Source organism: Juglans microcarpa x Juglans regia, chromosome 4D, assembly GCF_004785595.1.
Source record: "Juglans microcarpa x Juglans regia isolate MS1-56 chromosome 4D, Jm3101_v1.0, whole genome shotgun sequence".
NCBI lineage: Eukaryota > Viridiplantae > Streptophyta > Magnoliopsida > Fagales > Juglandaceae > Juglans > Juglans microcarpa x Juglans regia.
The window spans coordinates 1,535,810-1,562,947 of record NC_054600.1 but is presented as its reverse complement, the minus strand read 5'-3'; the positions used below and the strand labels follow the sequence as shown (position 1 = coordinate 1,562,947).

General features: G+C 35.0%; 1 protein-coding gene across 1 annotated transcript in view; it reads right to left on the bottom strand.

The window, feature by feature from the left end:
* LOC121261516 (sugar transporter ERD6-like 15) overlaps positions 1-23,129 on the bottom strand; it is a 68,268-nt gene extending 45,139 nt beyond the window's left edge. The window contains 11 exon segments of the mRNA XM_041163939.1: positions 12,868-12,911; positions 13,016-13,100; positions 13,292-13,378; positions 13,510-13,574; positions 13,689-13,764; positions 13,904-13,969; positions 14,065-14,130; positions 14,649-14,708; positions 14,874-14,963; positions 19,148-19,210; positions 22,172-23,129. Coding sequence (XP_041019873.1) covers positions 12,868-12,911; positions 13,016-13,100; positions 13,292-13,378; positions 13,510-13,574; positions 13,689-13,764; positions 13,904-13,969; positions 14,065-14,130; positions 14,649-14,708; positions 14,874-14,963; positions 19,148-19,210; positions 22,172-22,384 — 915 coding nt within the window. The 5' untranslated portion in view covers positions 22,385-23,129.
* Between the last annotated feature and the right edge of the window lie 4,009 nt (positions 23,130-27,138).

Here is a 27,138-nt window from a genome sequence, read left to right as displayed (position 1 = left end):
CGGAGAAGGTGGCTGATTTATTTTCCATCATTATTACCTTAGTACGTTCTGCTGACTAACAAACCAATGGTCTCTCTCTCACACCGAAAAGACTCCAAAGCCCAAATCTGACTTTTTTTTTTTAGCCAGAGAGGAAGGGGAAGCCTCCATTTTCTTAGTTACTTTATTTCTTTCGAGGTTCAAAAAGATAGATTTGTAATTTTCCAATATCTAAGAGACGCGTGATATAAGAAGGTTTGTAGCCTGCCAATCGTTTGGAGAGAAGTTGCGATTTTGTAATAATCATTGAGCATAGGCCTCACGCTCCATCCCTTTTGAGAGCTTTCCTCCCCACGTGTCGAACCAATAAATTTGCCACCATTAAATCTTCCAGACTTAACTGTTGTGGCTGCAAGGAGACAGGCATGTAGGCCCCACGTGCCGTGACAGATTTTGAAGTCTATTAGAATTGGTCCAAATTATAATTCGTCCATTTTGGCCTCTATCTTACTATTTTCTTATTTTTTCCTTACTGTTTTTCCTTAATTTTGCTAGAATACTCTTATATCTAGAGAGTTTAGTAAAATATCTTAACCGTTGGTGCCCAACAATATCCACATTCTCTTTGGTCCCTTGGCAGTCTCTCCCCGCCACAACTAATAAGTCCCATTTTTTTTATGTTTGCCCCCGACGCGAGAATACATAGACTCATGCAGTTATTGCAGTGATAGATAACATTGATTGATAGAGCCAGGATCTCTATAACGAAGGACGAACTCTTTAGGTTGCTGGGACATGAGGATCTACAACACTCTGTCATACTAATTTTTGCAAACAAACAGGACCTCAAGGATGCAATGACCCCAGCTGAAATCACCGATTGCCTTTCCCTTCATAGCATCAAGAATCCTGATCATTGGCACATTCAAGCCTGTTGTGCCCTCACAGGAGACGGACTGCATGGCGGTCTAGGATGGATTGCTCATCAGGTTTCTGGAAAAGCACCAAGTTGAATAAGGAGCAATAGAAATAAGGAAAAAAATAACATTCATCTGTCCATTCATTCATGGGTTTGAAGGATGAGTGAACATAAACGTTCGTGTACCAACTAAACTGTATGAGAGCTCCTTCCAATCAAATTTGTAGATTGTTTTCAGTTTTGATTAGTCTTATAAAATATTGTGTTCTACACAATAGATTTGAAGAAACACCATTGTCATATCGAATCATACCGTACAATTGGTATCTGTACCATTAAGCATTTCATGAATTATTTGACAAGGAATTTTTTGTTACAAAGTCCCAGTATGCACAATGAAGCATTCCAAGTAACATTTGCTAATGACACGGTTTCCTCTAGTTGTATGAAACCAATCACAATAAAACTTTGTTCCAAGACTTTATAAGTTGAAGCCTCTGCCAGTATCTTATTATGTAAGTTAATTCTTAAGATTAGCAATGACCATCAGAATATATATCCAGCATTTGCAACCTTTTGAATCTTGAGGGCCCTCAAACCATCGATCCCAAAATGGATTTATTGGGCCATTTGTCCTGCCGAACCAGAAGAAATAAAATTTACATTAAAGGTAAAAAATTGATCCAGGCAAAAATCTTGAAGCAATGAAAACATAAGGTTGGCAAATAAATATTACATTGAATTGAATGATATTTTGAACTAATATTTTTATTTCATTTCATTATGTCTTAAATTATTAAGTAAAATTAATCATTTTTATAAAATATATATTATTTTTTACAAATAACCATTTCATAAAACTAGGCAAACGTGCTTTGCACGTTGCTCCCGCCTAATGTGTGTGTGTGTGTGTGTGTGTATATATATATATGAACCTCATGTCTTTGTAAACAGGATTTGATTAAATTTACTTCATTTACTTCACTAAGAGCTAAATCAGTGTTATTGTAATAAAGGGCGCCCATAGTGGGCACCCTTCCCCTTCTTGTGGCCAGAATTCATGAAATGGTTTTTAAGCCACCTACTTCGTGGCCAGCCAGGGGTTATAAATTAAAGGGGCTATATACAGTCCCTTTCCTCTTAGTGCCAAAAAGAGATTCTTCGCATAAATGAAAATCTCTTCTCAAATGGGTTGGTTCTCTCTAATCTGTGGGGTTGTAAGTGTACATTCTCTGGTTTTACCGCACATACCCATCTCTTCCCCTTTTTTAGCCAACACCAGTTTTCATGGAAGCAGTGTCTCGACGGAGTTAGTTTGAATCAAAGGCATTCGTTGGCACCCTAGATGCTAATCCCCTTACATAATCCTAAACTAAAAGAAGATAAGAATGGACTGTAAGCTCAAAATACGATTCTATAATGCGGAATAACACTTTAGAAACAAGAATCGACAGGTTTTAATGCCAAGAACAGTACCTCCAGCCATTGATTTTTTCACTGACTTGCTGCGTTTCTCACTGGTGTTTGGCACTTCCAAACTCTACTCCACTCTATTTAGATGGTGTAAGACTGAAGGAAATTGAGTGAGTGAGTCTGGAGAGCAAACATAGTATTTATAGCCGAAGCCTCCATCAAGTTTTGGTGCTACGTGTCCCACGTGCTCAGTTTTTTATGGGATCAGTTTCTACGTTTTATGAACGTAATGAATATGTCAGAGTGGACCACTTCAAGGACTCCTAAACTCAAGGAAGCGAGAGACTCATTCTCACGAACGGCCTCCGTGAGAAACAGTTAACATTCTCCCACTTGGTCCACACTTCTAATCTAATATTTCATCTTAAACCCATCGATAATCTGCATTTAAGTAATAAATACATGAATCATGGCGATAGGTCCTCTAATGACGAGTATTACATTCCATATATTACCATGTATTTATTTCTTAAACATTAAAATTTATGTGGCAACAATTTCTTAATGAATAAACCCTATGTTTATTCTTGGTTCAACACAGATGAATTTTCTCAAAATTAAATTAAAGTGCACATCAATATGAGAAAAAAATCAAAATATTTAAGAATTTCATTAAAATAACATTGTTCATACAATGAAAAATTACATAATGAAACCAAGTCCCATATAACTACATGATCTTTGAATTTCAACAGTGGCATGCCCTTAGTCAAAGGATCAGCGATCATTAGCTCAGTGCTGACGTGCTCAATGACTACTTTCTTTTCTTTAACACGTTCCCTTATGGCTAAATATTTAATGTCGATGTGTTTACTTCGACTCTCACTTTTGTTGTTCTTAGCCATAAAAACAGCAGCTGAATTGTCGTAATACATCCTCAATGGCCTAGAGATAGAATCCATAATTCTAAGCCCAGAAATGAAACTCTTAAGCCATACACCATGTGAAGTAACCTCAAAACAAAAGAAAAACTCAGCTTCCATAGTGGAAGTGGCAGTCAGTGTCTGCTTGGCACTCCTCCATGATATAACTCCACCGGCCATCAAAAAACTGTATCCTGATGTTGATTTGTGTGAATCAATACAGCCAGCAAAGTCAGAATCTAAGTAGCCAATTACTTCCAGATTGTCCGTTCGTCTATACATAAGCATGTATTCTTTGGTTCCTTGAAGGTACCTTATTACTTTCTTTGCAGCTCTCCAGTAGTCTAAACCTGGATCACTCTGATATCGTCCCAACATTCTCACAGCAAATGCAATGTCAGGTCTTGTGCAGACCTGAGCATACATTAGGCTTCCGACAGCAGAATCATATAGAATGTTCTTCATTTGTTCTCTTTCAAGGTCATTCTTCGGGCATTGGTTCAAATTGAACCTATCACCCTTTACAATGGAAGCTACACTTGGTGAACAATCCTTCATCCGGAATCTCTCTAAAACTTTATTAATATAGGTTTCCTGAGACAGATCCAAGATACCTCGAAATTTGTCTCTATGGATCTTAATGCCAATGATATAAAATGCCTCACCCATATCCTTCATATCAAAATCTTTAGAGAGGAATTGTTTCACCTCATGCAACAAACCCTTATCATTGGTTGCTAACAAAATGTCATCCACATATAAAACAAGAAAACAGATTTTACTCCCACTGACCTTCTAGTATATACATTGATCCATAACGTTTTCTATAAAACCGAATGAAGAAATTACATTATGAAATTTCAAATACCATTGGCGGGATGCTTGTTTTAAACCGTATATAGATTTCTTGAGCTTGCAAACCAATTGCTCACCATCACTAGAGGGGAATCCTTCAGGCTGTTTCATGTAAACCTCTTCCTCTAGATCTCTATTGAGAAATACTGTTTTCACATCCATTTGTTGCAACTCTAAGTCAAAATGGGCTACCAATGCCAAAATAACACGCAAGGAATCTTTCTTAGATACAGGAGAGAAAGTCTCTGTGTAATGGATTCCTTCTTTTTGAGTGAATCCCTCAGCAACGAGTCTTGCTTTGTATCTCTCAATGTTGCCCAATGAGTCTTTCTTTGTCTTAAAGACCCATTTACATCCAATATATTTTAAACCGTTAGACAACTCAACAAGATCCCAGACTGCGTTACTCTTCATAGAATTCATCTATTCCTTCATGACATTGTACTATAATTCTGATTCTTTGTAACTCATAGCTTGTGAAAAGAACTCAGGATCATTTTCGGCTCCAATGTTATAGTCAGATTCTTGCAGATACACAACATAATCATTAGGAATTGTTGATCTCCTTACTCTAATAGATCTCCTTAATGTTATACCATCATCTTCCTGACAAGTATGTGGTTCAACTTATTGTTCAAGAATTGTTGACAACTCTTGAACTACCTAATCTATTGGAATGTTGTCAACAGCTTGTGGAACTTCAATGATTAGTCGTTCAACATCAGTTTGTACTTGAGGGGTGCTATAAAAAATAACCAATCTATCACTGGAGGTAGAAGGTTGAGATTCTGAATGATCATTCTCAGAAACTATGTTCCTGGTTTGATCGCTCCCACTGATCAAGTCATTTTCAAGAAACTTTGTATTTCTTGATTCCACAATCCTACTACTGTGAGATGGACAATAAAATCTGTAACCCTTAGACCTTTCAGCATATCCAATGAAATATCCACTAATGGTCCTTGGGTCTAGTTTCTTTTCTTATGGATTATAAATTCTCACCTCAGACGGGTATCCCCAAACGCGCATATGTCACAAACTCGGTTTCCAACCTTTCCATAAGTCAAATGGCGTTTTAGGAACAGCCTTGGTTGGAACTCGGTTTAATATATACACTGTCGTCTTAAGTGTTTCAGTCTACAAGGATTTAGGAAGATTGGAGCTGCTAAGCATACTCCGCATCATGTCCAATAATGTTTGGTTTCTTCTTTTTACTACACCATTCTGGTCCGGTGAACCAGGCATAGTGTATTGGGCAACAATCTCATACTCTTGAAGAAACTTTGCAAATGGCCCAGGTGCTTGTCCATTCTCTGTATATCTACCATAATATTTTCCACCTCTATCTGATCTCACGATCTTAATTTGCTTACCGCATTGTTTCTCTACTTCAGCCTTAAAGATTTTAAAAGCATCTAATGCTTCGTTCTTGTTATGAGGCATGTAGAGATGCATATATCGTGAGTAATCATCTATAAAAGAGATGAAGTATTTCTAACCATATGAGTCCATGTATGGACTACATATATCAGTATGTATGATCTCTAATATGTTTGAACTCCTTTTGGCACCTTTCTTTGACTTGTTGGTCTGCTTTCTCTTTATGCAGTCCACACAAGTCTCAAAATCAGTAAAGTCCAGAGTATTAAGTACTCCTTCATTTACTAATCTTTTAGTTCTATCTACAGAGATATGACCTAATCTCCGGTGCCATAATTTAGAGAAATCCTCATTAATAACACACATTTTAGTGCCAGTGTAAATATGCATTGTATCATAAGTGACATTGTTTTGTAAATTAATACAGTAAAGACCATCAGACAAAGTACCATTCCCAACACAATCAGATTTATAAAATAAACTGAATGATGAATTTAAAAAATTAAAGGAATATTCAAAAGGTACAAGTCTTGAAACTGAAATCAAGTTTCTAGAGAAAGTTGGAACATAAAAGCTCTTTTCCAACTTTAAAACAAAACTACTAGATAAAATTAAATAGCAAGTTCCTATAGCTTCCACATGCGAGCCCATCTTGTTTCCTGAAAAGATGCTTTGCTCACTTCCCACTGGCTTCCTTAGGTTTTGCAAACCCTGTAAGGAATTTGAAATGTGGATTGTTGATCCAGAATCAATCCACTATGTGTTAATATTGACATTAACCATATTAGATTCATAACAAACAAATGAGGTTGGATTACCTTTGTCTGCAAGCCATTTCTGAAATTTGGCACATTCCTTCTTCATGTGTCCCTTCTTTTTACAGAAGAAACACCTGAAATCTTTTTTAATATCACATTGGGGAGGTATTTTGCCTTTTCTTTTCTAATTGGCTTGAGATTTTCCCTTTCCACGCGTTACCAGCATTGCACTTTCACCCTATTCCATCATCAGTCTCCTTCCTCTTGAACACACATGATCACGAGTTCATTAATTGACCATTTATCCTTATGTGTGTTGTAAGAGATTTTGAAGGGTCCATATTGATGCGGGAGGGTGTTCAGGATGTATTGCACCAAGAAGGACTCCAACATTTCAACCTCGAGTTTCTTCAATTGAGCCACATTGTCTATCATTTGCATGATGTGCTCACGCACACCTTTTACACTAGTGAGCCTTAGGGATGAGTTATCAGTTACTGCTAGTGGTTCATCTTTCCTAATAGCATAATCTATGTCCATCCACCATAAATGAAGAAGAATACTCTCCTTCCAGACCATATAGTTATCTCCCTTAAGTTCAGGGATATCATAACGAATATCAAACAAATTTGCAGGTTGTGCAACTGCATAAAATTATAGATTACATGCTTACGTTAAAACTGAGGCCTAAATAAATAATATCATGTTTTACCAATGTAAATCATGCTTAAAAATTGAATCTAATGACATAAAATTGCATGTGGGCTAAATTTTTAATTCAAGTAGATTCAATTAATCTTTATGATGGAATTTTATCAAATTATTTACTTAATTCATAATTCTAAAGGGTATATTATGATTTGATGTATAGATGTATATTCTATCTTAGATTAAACTTTTATGATAAAACTATCAAATTATTTTACTAAATTCATAATTCTTGTGGGTAATTTATGAATAACTTGACATTTTATCCTAATTAATAATATAAATATAATAAAAATTCCTGTGGGATAAAATTTATTATATTAAGTATATTTAATTACAATTAATGTCTAATATTCTTTATGTGATCCTAATCAATCATAATAATTTTACTTAATTAAAGATACTGTGGCTATTCTCTAATTAATATAAAATTATATGGATCACTAGACATTAAATTGCATACGACTAGCTTAATATTATGAATTACATAATTTTAACTAATACTAACGTGTTATAATTATGCACAAAATATTCATAATATAAGCATAAATATTGCACAATCAAAACTATAATATTATGCATAACATTTAATTACATGCTTTTAACTATATATTCATCCAAAAATTGCATGTATCAATATAGAGCAAATTTAATCAATTCACGCAAAAATATGAGTATAATAAATAAATTTGCATAACAATTATCCAAATTGCATCAAATAAAAATTATAAGCATAAAGGGCATGCACCCAAAAAACCCACTTTCCAGACCATCTATAAAAGAGGAATTTTTTTTTTTTTTTTTGAAAAACTGACCAATTAAAACGACATGTCGTTTTTCCAAAACTGAAAAACGACGTGTTGTTTTCCTTCATTGTATAAAACGAAAACAGGCCTCATAAACGACATGTCATTTTTATAAAACTGAAAAACGACGTGTCGTTTTCTCTCTTCAGAATAATTGAGACTCAACTAAACGACATGTCGTTTCTACTAAAACTGAAAACGACATGTCGTTTATTTGCTATACTGAATAAACTCTAGCCCAACAAAACGACATGTCGTTTTCAACAAAATTGAAAACGACACGTCGTTTATCTCTATACTGAACAAATGGCTGCGAACTAAACGACCTGTCATTTTCACCAAACTGAAAACGACGTGTCGTTTACCAACACTGAATGATAGACTTCCCCCACTAAACGACATGTCGTTTTCAATAAGGCTGAAAACTACATGTCGTTTTGGTCGTCTTCAACCTCCAGACAACTCGCAGAACTGAATTTCTGGGACATTTTCACGTCAAAAAACATGTTTTTAATCACAGAAAGTTTAGAAAAACTATTTCTAAATTATTTCTAAACTTCTTTCAAAAAAAAAAACATCAAAAAATCAAAATTTAAAATTTCTCAAAATTTCGGCCAAAACAGAGATAAACAGAGCATTTGTTCTAAATGATTTCTAAACTTCTTTCAAATAAAAAACATCAAAAAATCAAAATTTAAAATTTCTCAAAATTTCGGCCAAAACAGAGATGAACAGAGCATTTGTTTTAAACACCAAGGCAGAGATAAAACCTGGCTCTGATACCAAATGTAAGCTCAAAATACGATTCTATAATGTGGAATAACACTTTAGAAACAAGAATCGACAGGTTTTAATGCCAAGAACAGTACCTCCAGCCATTGATGTTCTTCACTGACTTGCTGTGTTTCTCACTGGTGTTTGGCACTTCCAAACTCTACTCCACTCTATTTAGATGGTGTAAGACTGAAGGAAATTGAGTGAGTGAGTCTGGGGATCATACACAGTATTTATAGCCGAAGCCTCCATCAAGTTTCGGTGCTACATGTCCCACGTGTTCAGTTTTTCATGGGATCAGTTTCTACGTTTTATGAACGTGATGAATAAGTCAGAATGGACCACTTCAAAGACTCATAAACTCAAGGAAGCGAGAGACTCGTTCTCACAAACGGCCTCCGTGAGAAACGGTCAACAAGGACTTGAAGCTTACAGTCCTTACTCAACTACAAGTACAGAGAGAGTAGCTGCCACCTATTTTACTATGCATGACGCTACGGATGCTGCATGAGGCACGACGAATACTTGGAGCCATTCTACTCCTCGGTGTGGCTCGCAAGCCGCACTTGAGGTGCTCCGAACACCTTGGTGCTACGCACGCCGGAGGTCTCTAGCGAACACCCGAGGTGCCTAAGTATCTCGTGCAGCACACGCCAGAGGGCAGTGGCGTGAGCCTGAGGTGCTGCGGCATCTCTGCGTGTGGCTCTACACGCAGAGCTGCGTGCTCTGCTGAAGGCGGCAGAGAACGACTGATGGAAAGGCACACAAAGGGCCGCAGCCCACGACGGCTTCACTTGGAGGTGCAAGGAGCACCTAAGTGCGGCGTGGCCGTCTCTGCTGGACGCAAAGCCGCACACCTAGCCGATGCGGCATGCTCAACTTCTGGCAGAAAGGTGCACAAGGCCGGTGTTGCGAGGTTTTCTGTGTGCAAAGCTGCGCACCCGCACTAGCGCCAACAATATCTTCCGTGAAAAGTAGAGTGCTCTACTGCAGTCACCTTGGACGCCAAGGGGAAGAACGTGGCACTGGCAACAGCCAGGATGTGGCAGTGCTGTAGAAAGGAAGCGCCACAAGCCGCTGTCTGCCATGTACTGAGGAGCTGCGTGAAGAGACGACTGAGAGAGTGGCAATGAGAAGTTTTTTTCTTCCATTACATGCACTATAACCATTGCGTGGAGTAAAAAGATGAATAGTTGGGATTTTGTTTTATGATTAAATGGGTTTGGGTCTGGGCTCAACTCGGGTTGTATTGTTTTTCTTAAATTTTATGGCCCAGGCCTATATTGTTTATAAACCTAAATCTGTTGAAAAGAAAAAGAAGGTTTTGGTAACTGGGCCTTCAACCCAGTAGGCAATTAGGGCCTGCATTGTTACTGGGCACCCAAAAGGACAGCCCGGGGGCTTTATTGTTGAACCAGTTTGTGGCCCAGAAAGAGGGCCCATGATCCGTATGTAGGCTAGGCCTCCCCTGTGCTTGATTGGGCCATATTGCTCACGGCCCAGTGTGGTGGGCGTACAACCCATCCACTGATCCTAGTTCAATTTTCTTTGGGTTGTTCGAGGCAAAATTGTAGTATTTGATAGTGTTTTGAAGTTTGAATCCAAAGATCTCATGTACCACGTCCATGAGCTCGATCATTAGACTGAACTTATAATTGGTATATTTTGTTGAACTTTTTTATATTCTTAATATGGTACTATATGTAATTACAATTTTATGCATAACATTATATGTATTGAGTAAAACTCATTTTATCAGTTTTTTTTTCTTTTTTAATTTGGATTTTGAATTTCAAATTTCATAATTTTCAACATATCTATAGTTAACACGTCAGAATATATTGTTATGTGAGTAAAAATTGTAACTAAATAGAGCGTTCTCCTTTTAATATATTTAACAAATAGTTATGCCACATATTTTTCTTTGAAATATTGTTTTCATAATTATGATTACTGAATATATGCATGTCGTGATAGTATGAAATCATTTTGTCACATTTATTAGACATTTTATTTTATGTTATAAATTGCCTAGATTATTATTATTTTTTACATAATAACTATTTGGGCTAAATGTGACAATTTTGTATACAGATTGTATTACATATAATTTTCAGAGCTTATTTTATCACTTAAATTTTGTTAGTCTAATTTAGGAATTTGATTTCAAATTTTTAGAATATGATAAAATAGAGGACTAAGTAGCTTAAGTATGTATACATTGTATAGTTCATGATTAATATGATTGGCCCAAACTGATTTCTTCAATTTTTGAAGGACTTACTTTTTACATATCACTAGCTAAGTAGACTATTTTTATTATAGTGAGAGCATGATTGGGCTTGATTTGAAATTAATCTCTTATACGATATAAATTAGTATAAAAATTAAGTTAGAAATTAATAACTAGGCATTGTGGTACAATAAATGATTAAGAAGGTTAGTGAATTTTCGATCTTGTGACGTGTTTTAATTATTTTTGTTTTAATTTAGATTGATGTGAATAATTTCTTAAATGTGTGTGCAATGATATGCGCATAAGATAATAATTTTGTGATAACCAAGAAGAAAACCTAAAGATTGAGTATGCGGCTTATATGGCGCATTATTATAAAAACCTTTAAAACTTCTTGAGTAGAATTGTATGTGATACACCCACTATAATTTTCAATGAAGTTGAAGGGAGTAACTAATGCATAAAGCGAAACCACTATTTTGCCATTGAGAATTTTGTGGGTAATAATGTAAGTTGTCTGTTTCTTGTAATGCAAAGATTAATTACTCTCTTATTTGAGGTTGGACATTATAATCCTTATGTAACTTAGTTTAACTCATTGATAAACAGACTCTCTTAAACTTGCTAGTATATATGGCTAGTGAGGACATTATAACTGAATGTATGGTAAAAGTGTTAAGGACATTCTTGATTGGCGCAAAAGGTTTTTCAATACTTCTCTTTATGGTATTAGCACCAGTAGTGTTACTCAAGTCTTATTTCTCTCACAAGTGGATCCTCGCACCTTAAGGTTTGCATGGTAACTACAACAAAATCTGAATAATTAAATATGACTTAATTAAATCTAAAAATCTTGTTCGTGGTTATACGATGGATCATAACTGGAAGATAAAACTGCGTAGCAGCTGAAAGCACACTTTGTGTTGAATTCATAAATAGTAGTTCATGATTACATTATAAAAACCTTGAGTAATTCTTGTCAATTTTCATGGCCCTTGATTAATGTTTCTCACTGCATAATACGAATCAGTGATGCATGTATTTCTTCTAATGTTCGCCCTTTAGTCTCTGGCACTAGTTTTGCGATGAAAACAACCCCAAAACCACATATGCCCGCATATATGAAAAATGTTCCTGAAAAAAAAAAAAAAAAAAGCAATATTCCCCACAAAAAGATATTTAAATGCATGATCAACAATATTTGGCATAAGAACTCATGTGCATAACACATTGGAATTAAGACAGAAGTGATCAGGAGATTGGCATTCACCTGCCGGGCTCCAGGAGAATGAATAGTTAAAAGTGTATGAAACAACCAAAGAACAAAACGAATTGACCAGATTGCAAAGGGTTCCAGCTGAACCCTTTACATTTATTGGAAATATCTGAAGAACAGAACAAACCATTAACAAGAAAAAAAAAAGAAAAAGAAAAAAGAAAAGAAAAGAAGAAGATATATAGCATAAACAAACCTCTGACACCACAATCCATGGTATTCCACCCATGCCAAATGCGTAAGATCCCATATATACCTAGTGAAAACAGAGTGGTACTTTCACTGTCTTGTCCAATTCTTTAGTACTGATTGAATGAAAGGAGAGAGAGAGATTGAAAAAATGACAGATAGAAATGTTGTTTGTCAAATAAATTTGCATACCAAAACCCCTAATAGCGCCAAAATGGGACTTGCTTCTTTCCACCGGTCAAGTTCCTGATTGTGGTGCATATATATGTTCAAAAATCAAAACATACAATAGTTTTCTATCTTCATCTTCAAATGTCATGTTAATTAAGCTATATATATACGATACCTGCAAGAAGTAGGACAATCCGGTGAGGAAGCAGCCTAAGCATTGCCCAGTTGCAGAAGCCTGCATTAACATATTTGCATTCTAGTCAAAATTCTTTGGCCAAATTATAAGTTGAAAGAAAGCTGACAAGATTTTTGTCTAATAATCTAACCATCAATAATGTTCGTCTTCCAAAATTATCTATCACTCGAAACAATTAAAGGAATCTGTAGAGGAAATGAAACTCTATTAATTTCAAAGAAACTCGCCAAACAAATCAATCCAATTACTATTTGAACTAAAAGGATCTTTATATAAAGATCTACCTGAAGAACAGCCACCAGGATAAACCCCAGTGTACTAGAGATACCTGTCTTAGACAAACGAAAAAACAATTTTGATATGGGAGCATGAGTACTTTTGTTCTTTCTTTCATTATATTCTAAGAGGTAATAATATTGTCAATGCTTTTACCAGCTGAATCAAAAATTTCACTCATATAAAACAGAAATCCATATAGCCCTCCTGATGCTTGCACTACCATAAGCCCAACTCCAACCTGTAAATAATTTGAAGTAATGTTAGATACAGTTTTAGAATACATAAGTTCTGTACAATCCATTTAAAAAATAAATTTATTGTGCACACTTTAAATTATAAATATCATTTCTTTTCAAACAAATAATATTGTACAAAAGGAGAAACATATATTTATATATATATATATATATATATATATTTACTGCTCACAATGAGTATACGAAGATATTTTCGCCGAAACAAGTTGAGGAGATTGTCGGCCGAGTTCTGTTGAAGACGCTGGGTTTCGATATAATCCTATAAAACAATAAAAACTTTAGGAACATTTTTTCATAAATTAATAATATGTTTTATAAATTTGTTGCACATGAGAGCAATTAAATTAAAAATATAGTAAAAATTTCCAATTAATTTATAATTAAACTCACCAACCATCTTGGAGATTCTGGAATGAAAAATAGAGCAAGGAGCAGTAACAGACTCGGAATACAACCTGATCAAGATGAAATCTGTAAATATTAATGTTCGATCGAAGCTTTTTTTATGGATCAAGTATTAATTAATTAATTAATTAATTGCTTTATATCAACTCATGTAACAAATCTACCTATTATGGCCAAAGAACGCCAGGTGACGAAAGAACCGATTACAAACGTGACAGAAGCACCATAACCAGTCATTGACTGCACATCATCAATCAATCATTCAAAATATATATTATTGCAATAAATATTTATTATCAGTAAGACAAATTATATATAATATTTCCACAAATTATTTTTCATATATATATATATATATATAAAGGTATAAATTAAATACCTGACTGATTGACATTAGTAGTCCTCTTACATTCTTTGGTGTTATTTCGGCAAGATATACAGGTCCCTGTAATTGACATCATGAGTGGGATGCCATTAATTAATCAATTAAGTACTATATATGAAACCAAAACCAGCTTAATTACAACATTTTATATGTACCACATAACAAGTAAGCCCATACCCAATTCCCAGCGACAGTCTTCCAAGGTCGAGCATCCAAGCCCCCTATAATTCACAAAGCATATTGCAGATCAAGTGCACGTTATGATGATCAAAAACATTGCTGTTAATCATGTTGTTTTGGCAGTTTTGTATTAAAATTGGAAAGAAACATTATTATTTTTTTGGATGTACGTAATAATCATGTTTGTTTCCAATTTAATCATGCATCGATCTTAGACTATATATAAAAAGTCACATGAACTTGGTTTACGCCCTACAACTATCTTTTAAGTTTTAAGATACTGTGCCCATTAATTGTTAAAATATGACTGTATATATATTAATATTATGTACGTCACGAGATTTTTTTTATTTGTCTTAATATATAGTTAGATATTAAATCATGATCAGTAATTAAGTAATTAATTGTAATGCATTTAAAATTTAGACTATAACTTTTCGTTTTCATTTGTTTCTGATCCAATAATTAATGTTTACTTCCAATGTCTTATGGCCAAATCGAGTAGTAGACGCCTAGCTATGAGATCGGTAAAGGAAAAAGAGTAGGTAGATTCCCAAACCTCAGCGAAAATAATGGCAAGCCAGCCTACGGTGTAGAATATGTCCAAAACCCATAGTGTCTGCGATAAAATAAAAATGAAAATTTATGAGAATATTTATATATATATATATATCTATATAGTTATCATTTAATTAAAATGCAACAGTTGCATTAATATTATTCATTCCAGCAGAGATATATATATATATATATATATATATATATATATATTTGAAGAACATACACTCCTACGACCAATGATATCTGTCATCCTCCCACATATTACGGCGCCAATCATTGCTCCAGCTGTCATTATTGAACCAAAAACCGAGTACTGCATTCACCACACATCCAAGCACTTAAGAAAGTGATTAACTATATAACAACAGTACTAGTACAGAACTGATCATGCCTTTGAAAACAAACAATTTAATTTGAGAATAATATTAAATATAGTTATTGATTGTGTAAGCGTTGTGTATTTTTTTTAAAAAAAAGAAAAATTTATTATTAAAAATTTAAATTTTTTATCTAGATTCTATATTAACTTACTTTTTTCAAAATTTCAAAAGAAGTGCACGACGCTTGCGCAATCTATGAATGTATCTAACATTATTCTAAAATGTACAAAGCTCACGTACTTTTTTTGAAAAAAATAGAATCTATCCTGAAAGAGAAATATTATTTTTAGTTTTAGGATATGCAAGTTTTGTGCACTTCTTTTGAGAAAAGTTTATAAATTTAGGATTTACAGGAAAAATTATTTTTTTAGTGGTAGACTCCATTTTTTTTTTAAAATGAGTGTGTGCGGCTTGTACACCCTAAAAGTACTATATCAGAAAAAAGTTAATTTGTTTTTATAAGGGTCCCAAATTTTTCTGTCTTTTTTTGTTTTTTTTTTTTTTAATAAAATGAATACACTAGACTTATACACTCCAATCATGTATACAATTATTATATATATATATAAATGTGTGTAAATGATGTCTGACTACAAATCTTGCTGGAATGATGGCTTGATTTCCTATTGAAAACTCTTTTCCAAAGACTTGGCTTGACTGTGACTCGACCTTGGCTCGACATCCGCTCGACAGTTCGCTCGAGCGAGCATTTGCAAACTTCAGATAAAATGTTTGCTCGATGCGCACTCGACACTCAGCTCAGGCAATTGTTCAAAAAAATCTAATTCCTACGTTGTTTTATATATATAAACATATATTTTTGTAAGTAAAGACGTGTGACTGCGGCCAGAAAGAGAAAGAACTCCTTATGTGATATTTGAGAGCTCATTGAATGTATTGTGGTTTTGAAATTGAGGAGTGATTTATGATAACTCTCTTATACTCCATTTTGTTAGTGAATTCCTTTGAAGATCGAATTCCCTAGTGAACGTATGCAATCGTTTGAAGTCGAACCACTTAAATCTGAGTGTCTTTGTGCAATTGCTAATTTTCGTTTCTATTTTGACTCTGATTTACTTCTATTATTACTTTCTCTACATCTAGTTCGTCTCTAGATGTCTACTCGACCCCAACAAACTAGTATCAAAGTGCCAAACTTTGTGGTAGATATCTATTCTTGAGATTGCTTCAGTGAAGTTTGATGTAGAGAAGTTCGATGGTCAAAATGATTTAAGCTTGTGACACATTAAGATGGGGGTCTTGTTATGACAATAAGGGTTGATGGAAGTCTTGGAGGATAAGGTGTTGGATGAACCTTCTACATTAACAAAGGAATAGGAAGAGAAAGCACATAGTGAAATTTTATTATCTCTTTATGCCAGAGTTTTACGCGATGTGGCCGAAGAAGAGATCACCTCAGGTCTTTGGAGGAAATTGGAGAGTCTATATTTGAAGAAGTTACTCACCAACCATTTGTATTTGAAGTAATGGTTGTACACTCTCGAAATGAAGGAAGGTACTTCTATATCCAATCATATAGATGGATTTAACAAAATTATTATGGATCTAAAGAATATTGATATTAAGCTTGAAGATGAATATCAAGCTTTAATTTTGTTGTGTTTGTTGCCTATGTTATTTGATATTTTGTGAACTCAATGTTGTATGGTAGAGATAGCATCTCCTTGGCGGATGTAAAATTTGCTCTAAATTCTAAGAAGTTAAGAACAAACTTAGGTGTACAAGGCTCGAATAATCATGTCGATGGCTTGTTTGTGAAATATTCTTCTGGTGGTGGATCTGGTGGAAGAGGTTCAAATCAAGGAGGAGGTAATTCTAATGGCAACTCTAAATCTAAGAAGAAAAAAAGTTAAATGTCATTATTGTTATAAGTTTGGTCATTACAAGAATGAGTGTCCCGGATTGAAAAAGGACGAAGCAAATACCCTAATGTTGTTAGTGTTATTGAGAATACTATCAACTCTGATGTTCCCTAGCAGTCAACGGCTCTAGTGGCCGTTTTGGTGACAAGTGGATCATAGATTCAACTTGTAGGTTCCATATGCATCCCAAAAAAGATTGGTTCACTACCAATGAATCACTCAACGGTGATTCCATTTTGGTTGGGAATGATATGGCTTGTGATATTGTTGGGATTAGTCGAATCAAGATTAAGATGTATGATGAAACTATTAGAACTTTGTCTAACATTCGGCATATTCCATCTTTGAAGAAATTTTTTATATCTTTTGGCATTGTTGACTCCTTTGGTTATCATCAGTATTTAGTTGAAGGTGCAGTCATTCGAATCTACAAGGACTCTTTTGTGGTAATGACAGAGAAGAAGATAGATGGTCTTTATTTTCTTCTTTGTGAGACAGTGATTGGTGCAACTGCATCGTCAAATGTTTTAGTTTCAGGTATTACTTGTTTATGACACCTGTTATTGGGCCATATGGGTGAACAAGCATGGCCGTTTGTTAGTTGGCAGCTTTTGCTTTATGTGATTAAAAGACAGGGAAGCTTGACTTTTGTGTTGGCATTGTATTCTTGTGAAGCATTGCAGATTCAGGTTTACTGCAACTTTTTTTGTTTGTTTTGATCTTCGAGGTATATCTTGTGCAAGGTGGTGCCATGTTATCTTATCTTCGAGGTACAAAGTTTACTGTATTTGTTTTCTGAAGCAATGAGTGAAGTGTTTGATGTGTTCAAGTACTTGAAAAGGCTAGTGATCTACAGAAAGGAAGGTAGAACGTTTTTTATACTGTACAATCGGATCCACTCCACAAAATTGGAGTAACAGAACAGATGAATCAAACTCTTGAAGAGAACCCGTAGCATGCTTTTGGGTTTGCCAGGCTTGTCTACAGATTTGGGTGAAGTGGTCAACACAGCTTGCTATTGGGCAAGCCTTTCTTCTTTCACAGCGTTTGTTGTCTTCCACAATAGAGTGTAGATCATGATAATGGAAAGAAACATGATTTTGATTTTGGCATTGGCGCACAATGAGAGAAAGTCTATAGTTTCATCATGTAGATAGAGGAGGCAATTTAGCCACCTTCGGGATATGCTCATGCAAACTTTGTGGTGTTCTTAATTTGGTAGAGAATATTTATTGTAGCCTTCGTGTGTATTCGGAAGTTGTTGTTCAATTACGCAGTCTGTAGCGTAGTTCGTTTGTCTTTGTGTGAAAAGATTGAGACTCTTTATTAAGACCAAGCCTCTGAATTGGTCAATTTATCTATGGAATTGAAGACTTTTTGGTAAAAATTGAATTCTTTAAGGATAGACGTTATGTTCTGTTTGAGATTTGTGGGGGAGCTTTATTTTTATTTTTATCTTCGGTAGACATCTTTGATGTTTTTGTTGTCCAATGGTTAAATTCGATTTGGGGGAATTCATTTTGTTCAAGCTTGATGGAATTCAAGTCAAGGTGGAGATTTTTTGGAGGTGATTTATTTTTTATTGAAAATGTCTTTCCAGAGACTTGGCTTGAATATGGCTCAACTCTGGCTCAAGCAAACTTTAGACTGATTATTCGCTCGAACGAATATTCAAAGAACCTAATTCATGCGTCATTTAATTATAAACGTATTTTTGTAAAGAGAAATGTGTGAGTGAAAGGGAGAGAAGTCATTTTGTAATATTTGAGAGCTCATTAGGTGTATTCGGGTTTTGAAATTGAAGAGTGATTTGTGATAACTCTCTTGTATTCTATTTTGTTAGTGAATTCTTTTGAAGATCAACTCTGCCAATAGACGTAAGCTATTGTTTGAAACTTAACCACTTAAATGTTAGTGTCTTTGTGTGATTGCTTACTTTCGTTTATGTTTTGACTCCAATGTGCTTCTACTATTACTTTTTCGGCATCAATTTCGTCTCTAGATCTCCACTCGATCCCACGACATCTATTGCAAGATTTGTGCACAACAGTATTGTAAGTACAACTTGAAATTCAAATAAAAAAATGTAGTATGTTTTATAAAGGAACACCGTCATATTAATCGGTTATAAAAGTAATTCTAAAATAGCTATAATATAATTATCATAATTAAAGTTATTAAAAGATAGAATTAATTTCTCATCCAAAATTAATATTACTTTAGTATTTATGTACCTCCGTCACAGTGAGACCCACATCAGCCATGATTCCAGACTCAGCCGGTGATGTATATGACGCCTGCAAATTAATTAATCAAGCAACCATAAAACCTCCAGGTCAACTTCAAATGTCACTAGGACTGATGATGCAGTACTGTCACTACTTCATTACTATTTATCACTCATATGCATCACACTTATTTTTATTTTTTTTATTTTTTTTTATTTTTTAATTAATTAAATTCTTCTATTCATAATTTATATATAACACATTTAATAAGAAAAAAATAAAAAATAAAATAAAATAAATATAGTGTATAGAGATGATAAATATAATTTTTCATATTTTAATTATTTCATCAACACTTTCTAACTCAAAAAATATAGCATGTCCTCTCCCTCCAAGAGCGTTTCATGAGTCAAGCTGTATATAACATGACAATCATTTGAATTACTATGGTATCATTAATTATATATTAACCTAGCTCCATTCCCTAAACCTCGAGTTTGCAATTTTAGAAATTTGGTCTTGTTTGGTTACGCAATTCAGATAAGATGAGATGAAATGAGATGTTTTGTTAAAAGTTGAATAAAATATTATTATAATATAATTTTTTTATATAATTTTTATTTTGAAATTTGAAAAAATTAAATTATTTATTATATTTTATGTGAAAGTTTAGAAAAATTATAATAATTATATAAGATAAAATGAGATGAGATAATTTAATTTTATGTAATCAAACAAACTCTAAAGTTTTTATGTTTTTTTAGTCTAACATCAAATAGAATAATGCTAAGCATAGTTATAAAGGCTACAAGCCTACAACCCTAGTTTGGGCCGCCATAACAAGTTGCATTGGTCCACATCCCGAGTCAATCAGCAGATCGACATACACCATCCCACATCCTACCGGGATGCACCGCTAGATCCATCCGCTTCTCTCGCGACAATTTCAATCATTATTTTGACTCTATTTTAAAGTCTTTTTTATCCTTTCCTCAATATACTTGTTTGCCCTTAATTGGTACTTGTTTCCAAGACGGAGAGTAAGGTCAGTGGCCGGAACTATCTTATGTCTTAGGGGCCATAGCCACACCACCCACTTCCCCCTCTTAAAAAAAAAAAAAAAACTTATAATTTGAAGTTCTTCCTATTTTTTTTTTTTTTCTCAAAATTCTATCTACATAGAAATTATAACCCCTGCGTGCCCAAACTTTTTAAAAATCTGCATATAGATAGAAATGCCCCTCCTTCCAATTTTTTCCTATATGACCCAAAATTTTATTTAATTTTTATATATCATGTATTTTCTATTATGTTGTGGCCCCTTCAAAATTAATTTTGTTGTTCCCTACATTTCTTTCAATTTTATGGGTAAGTTCTAAAAGAGCTTAAAACTAAAATTAAATTTGTGAGAATAACAAAATTATTAATATGAACCCTAAAATTCTTGATTATACGAGATTAAACTTCTTAATATGAAATCAAACGTGAAATAAATATTAGAAGAATCATTTAAGGTTAACATTTTATATGAAATAGAGAAATAATATTTATAATCTTAGGATGTGCAAATCCCTCGCACTCTTTTTGAAATAAAAGTGAGTAAATCTGAGATCTACATAAAAAAAATTATTTTTTTATTAGTAGATCCCACTTTTTTTTTTCAAAAATGAATATTATTCCATGAAAGATTGTTATAAGAAATCTAAACGAGATACTAAGTTGCATTTTTTAGGATTTTATTATAAGAAATCATAGTTGCAGTCATAAGGTATATAAGTTTCGCACACTATTTTTGAAAAAAGTTGGTAAATCTGAAATCCACGCGAACAAAATTATTTTTTAATGGTAGACTCCATTTTTTTTTTACAAATAGAGCACCCAAGAGTTGCATACCTTAAAACTGTATCTATCATTACTCTTTATTTCAGCATATATACGACAAATTATAAATTTTTTCTTCTAAATGAAAGCTCTCTTTTAAAGATGTTTTTACCGAAATGTAACTTTTATATATAGTTATGCTTTTACGAAATAATGTGGAAATAAAATTAAGATTTATCTCTTTGTATTTTACATTAATGTTATACGTTCAAAAAATTGACCCCCCAGATAAAGATGTTTGGTTATGCATGCCACTGGGTAAGCTTGCTTTGAGTGCTCCAAAGAAAGAAAATCAAAGACACAAATCGGCTAATTAAAGCAAAGAGCGCAATTTATTTATCATCATTTTATCATCTTACTGACCTGGAATTAAATGATTTTAAAACATTTTATTATAATTTTAGAAAACTCTACTATGCCCCCATACCATACCGCTCAGTTTGACCGTTCAGTTTTTTTTTTTAAACCGAATAATAAAAAAATAATTTTAAATGTATTGATGTATTTTTTTTATTTTTTAAAGATATTTAAATACATTAAAAAAATGTGAATAGAAAAATGAAAAAAAAAATTAATTTTACAACTAGCGGTAATACCGAACGATGCTATACAGGCGGCAGAGTAGCACTGCTCTTAAAGAAAATCTTTGTATATTTTTCTAAGTGTGCCAGAGTGAGTGTTTTAAATTTTTTTTAATTAAATATTAGGGTAGTGATAGGCTTACTACCCTATTACTACCCATCTACTACCCAAGTGTATTTCAAGGTTTTTTTTATTTTTTTATCATTTTCTTTTAAGTATTTTTTTAACATTCTTAATCATTAAGAAAAAATTAAAAATATATATAATTTTACTAATATTCACTTCTTTAATCATTAAGTAAAATTAAAAATTAAAAAAAATTAAATATAAAAAGAGTAATAAATAAATAGTAATAGAATAGTAACTCTATCATTATTTCCGATATTATACATAATATGGACTCATTAAACCTTTTTCTATCCTTTTCAGACTTTTCAATCGAAACAAACCAAAAAATGATTTAACAAAACAAACAAAGAAAAAACAAACAACTACTTTTATATACATGATATATCGATGTCCATATATAGAAATTATAAGACAATGAAAGACATGAGTACGACTTACTAGACAACCACCAGTGAAGGCAGCGCAGGCGGTCGCAAAGGTGCAAATAAAAAGAACAGCCGTCGATCTTGTTTTAACAGGAGCACCGGCACCGGCACCGGCACTGTCGAGACCACCATGTTCTTGATCATTATCAATATTGATAATCCTTAAACGGGCAGAGCACTCTGCTTCAATCAGAGGCAACTTCGCCGCCGCCTGCTCTTCCTCCATATATATTGGGTACTGTGTTTTACTTGGTGCAGAAAGGCAGCATGCAGCAGCAGCTAGCTAGGCGAGGAAGGCAAAGCCAAACACATGTACGGAACAAAACACATGACCATGAAATAGGTTGCTTAATTGCGTGTGTGGGAGTGAGAGATCGGGATTTAGAGGCCACCAATGATCAGTCAGTAACAAGGGTCCTACTGATCCCTTCCATAATAAAACAACCTACCCTCTAAGACAATACCAGAGGTGCATGGCCGGATAGAACACGCAGACTAGAGCCGAACTCGATGTTTAGAGGTACAAAAGGCACACACAAACGTGCACACAAAGAACAATTCTTGCCATGGGGGGAGGAAGACCATGAAATAGGTTGCTTAATTGCGTGTGTGTGGGAGTGAGAGATCCGGATTTAGACGCCACCAATGATCAGTCAGTAACAAGGGTCCCACTGATCCCTTCTATTATAAAACAGCCTACCCTCTAAGACAATACCAGAGGTGCATGGCCGGATAGAACACGCAGACTAAAGCCGAACTCGATGTTTAGAGGTACAAAAGACACAGACAAACGTGCACACAAATAACAATTCTTGCCATGGGGGGAGGAATTAAGACCATGAAATAGGTTGCTTAACTGCGTGTGTGTGTGGGAGTGAGAGATCCAGATTTAGAGGCCACCAATGATCAGTCAGTAACAAGGGTCCCCCTTATCCCTGTTAGAAGAAGAAGAATTCATGAAAACCTTCTCTGATTCTCATTGAAGGAATTGAAGTGTATTTATACACGAATGTGAGAAAATAAAAAATAAAATTAATTTACAATAACTGGAGACAAATTCCTAACAACTTCTTCTGTTGTTATCTTCTAGAAGATGCTCTGTTGTTGGTTGTAATGACACTAGTGAGTGGCCTCGTTGACATGCTTTGGTTGTACTACACGTCCTGCCTTCCAGCTGTTTGTCTAAAGGTAAAATTGGGTCTGTTATTCTGATATACCCCCTCGAGTCCAATGGAGTTTCTACTACATTGAGACTCGTTCGAAGACGCTGAAAGTTATCCGCAACCAGCGGTTTTGTCAAAATGTTCACTATTTAATCATGAGAGTTGTAGAAAGAGATTTGTCAGGACTTGGCTGCTACACAGTCCCTAACAAAATGGAAATTGATGTCCATATGCTTTGTCTTGGAGTGAAAAACTGGGTTGACTGAGAGGTAGGCTCCCAAGTTGTCGCACCACAGAGTAGGAGCTTGCGAAAGGGAAACACCAAGGTCTCGAAACATGGTTTGAAGCCAGATAGTTTCGGCAGCCACTGAAGCAAGGGACTTGTACTCAGCTTCAGTAGAGGATCGTGCAACCGTGCTCTACTTCTTGGAGCTCCAAGAGATCAAATGAGAACCAAATAAATACAAAAGCCACCAGTCAATCTCCTATCATCAGGACAGCCTCCCCAGTCGACATCACTATAAGTTTGAAGATGGAGGCCACGTTGAGGTTTGAACAGCAACCCAAAATTGATAGTTTCTTTGAGATATTGAAGCACCCTTTTGACAACACTCCAATGAGAAGTTTTTGGTAAGTGCATGAATTGACAGATCTTATTCACTGCAAAAGAGATATCTGGTCTTATTAGAGATAAATACTAGAGGCCACCAACTATAGTACGGTATAGAATTGCATCTTCAAATTCAAGAGAATCGTGTTTTGACAACTTAAGAGATGCAGCCATTGGAGATGAAATAGGTTTAGCAAAGAGCATGTGACTTCTAGAGAGTAAAGCTTTGATGTACTGCCGTTGTGACAGAATTAACCCAGTTTGAGTATGATCAACTTCAACACCAAAGAAATAGAAAAGACGTCCTAAATCCTTCACGGGAAAAGCACGGCCCAAGTCATGAATGAGGCTGTCAATGGCAGATTGTTGAGATGTTGTGATGACTATGTCATCTACATACACAAGAAAATAAATGTGTATATTAGAATGTTGTAAAATAAAAAGTGAAGGATCTGCTTTCTAGGAGTTGAAGCCATAGTCCAGTAGCCATGAAGACAGTTGAGCAAACCTTGCCCATAGGGCTTGTTTGAGCCCGTAAATGGCTTTGTGTAATTTACAAATGTAGTTCGGATGCACGGGATCCACAAAACCCTAAGTTTGTTGCATATAAACTTCATCAGACAAATTACCATTTAAAAAGGCATTTTGAATATCAAGTTGCCTTAATGGCCAAGCACGAGTAATAGCAATGGAGATTATTAATCTGATAGTAAAGGGCTTTACTACTGGACTAAAAGTCTCAGTGTAATCCAACCCATGTTGTTGATGATAACCCTTTGTGACTAATCTCGCTTTCCTTTGTTCAAATGACCAATTAGCTCAAGTTTTGGTTTGGTATACCCAGGGACAGCCAAGAATGTTGGTCGTGGGTGTAGGAGGAACTAGACTCCAAGTCTGATTTTGTTGCAAAGCCATAAATTCATGGTGCATAGCCTCCCACCATTCAAGAAATTTCGCAGCTACAGAAAAACTAGAAGGCTCATCAGGAACTGTAAGAGAAGCAGTGAAACAATACCAAGAGGAGTATGGTATGGTTTCATCTGTAAATATTCAAGGCCTTGTGGAATTTGTTTGTGCACGTGTTATAATGGGAGAGCGAGGAGGAATAAGTGATGAAGGAGGATCTGGGTTCATAGAATGAGTATTTGACGGGAGAGAAGTTGCAGAGGAAGAAGACAGGGGCGAGGTAGATGACGGTATGGAAGGGAAAAGAGATGAAGGGGAATGGGTGGAAGGAGTTGGGCTAGGTCCAGGGCCAGGCCCAAGAAGAGAGGGTTGAAAAATAGGCAACGGAACTGTTGGATTTATGAGAGGGTGAGAAGATGAAGTGGGCCGTGATTTGGAAATTGGAAAGGAAGATTCGTTAAAGACCACGTCCCGTGAAATGTAGAGTCTATTTGTTGTTAAGTCAAGGCACTTGTAGCCTTTGTGAAATGAGTTGTAGCCCAAAAACAAGCAGAAAGATAAATTTGAAAGCAAATTTGTGTAAAAGATAAGATCTAATATTTGGCCAGCATTCACAACCAAACACTTTTAGGAATTATAATCAAGTTCACAATTGTGAACAAGAAAATGTGGTGTTTGATTGTTGATGGTAGGAGATGGTAAAATATTAATCAGGTAAACAACAGTTTCAAAGGTTTCGGCCCAATAAGTGAAAGGTAAAGACGAGTGTGCCAACAAGGCAAGACCCATCTCAACAATGTGGTGATGTTTCTTTCAATAAGCCCATTTTGTTGATGAGTGTGAGGGCATGAAAGCTGATGTGTGATTCCAAATTTTTTACATATTTGAGTTAGAGGTTTAAATTCACCCCCGCCATCAGTTTGGAGATAAGAAGTTTTGAGTTAAAAAGACGTTCAATATATGACAAAAAAGTGCTAAAAACCGAAACAACATCATATTTGAGTTTTAGTGGGTATAGCCAAGTATATCGTGTGTATTGATCCACAAAAGAGAGATAGTATTTAAAACCCAACCGAGAAACATGAGGGGTTGGGCCCCAAACATCAGCACAAAGTAGTTGAAGAGGACGAGCATAAGTAGTTTGACTATTACAAAATAGTAATTGATGGGCCTTAGCCAGAGGACATTCTGGACAAAAAAACTATGAATTAAAAGAAGAAACTGGTAGACATTTTTCTTGTAGAACCCGTGAGACAAGATTTAAGGAGGGATGACCAAGCCTTCGGTGCCATTGAGCCATTGTTGTTCTTTCACCAAGATGAATGGTTGGACTTTGTGGTTGTGCTAGCTTGAAAGGAAAAATATAGTGGCCATTACGTGTTGGTCCTGTGAGGAGTACCTTCTTTGTCTTGTTGTCCTTCACAGTAAAATGAGAAGAGTGAAATTCAAAATAGCATGAATTGCCAATGCAAAAATGCAGAACAGAGACAAGGTTCTTGGTAATATCTAGAACATGCAATAAATTGCGAAGAAAAAAGGAAGAGAAAGAAGAAGAGAGACAAGAGTCACCGAAATTTTGAATGGGTATCCCAGAACCATCTCCAACGCATATTGAATCACTGCCACTATACTGCTCAGATGAAACATTCAAGTTATTAAAGTCATTTTTAATATGATGAGTAGCAACAGAATCAGGATACCAAGATGAATCGGACAGAGAGTCTTGAGCTGTGTAATTTGCTGAGAATGATCATGGAGTCTCGAATTGATAAGTATGATCAAATCGATAACGGCATTGCAGAGCCACATGTCCCGACTCGTTACACACTTGACAGGTAGGGCGATTAGAGATGTACTGCTGTCGTGGAGAGCCATTTTGAGAGAAGGAACGACCACCTCAATTGTTATAAAAGAGATGACCCCGACCACGTCGTTGACGTCCAGCATGGTAAGAACCACATCCACGATGATCTCGGTTGGCAGCAACACTGAGATTAATAGATGGATCAAGAGAGGAGGTTATACCTCGCTGTTGATGAGTTGCGCGACTTTCATGAATTAACAGTAATTGATACAATTTATGAGAGGAGATGGGCTCTATCCGTGTGGTGACAGAAGTTATAAAGGCTTCATAAGAGGAGCCTAGACCATTAAGAAGATAAGTAACTACTTCTTTATCAGGAAGAGAGTTACTTGTAGCAGCCAAGGAGTCTACAAATGAACGCTCCTTGCCGAAATAGTCAGTGATGCTCTGATCTCCTTTTGACAGATTGGTGAGTTGGAATCGTATTTGAAATTCCT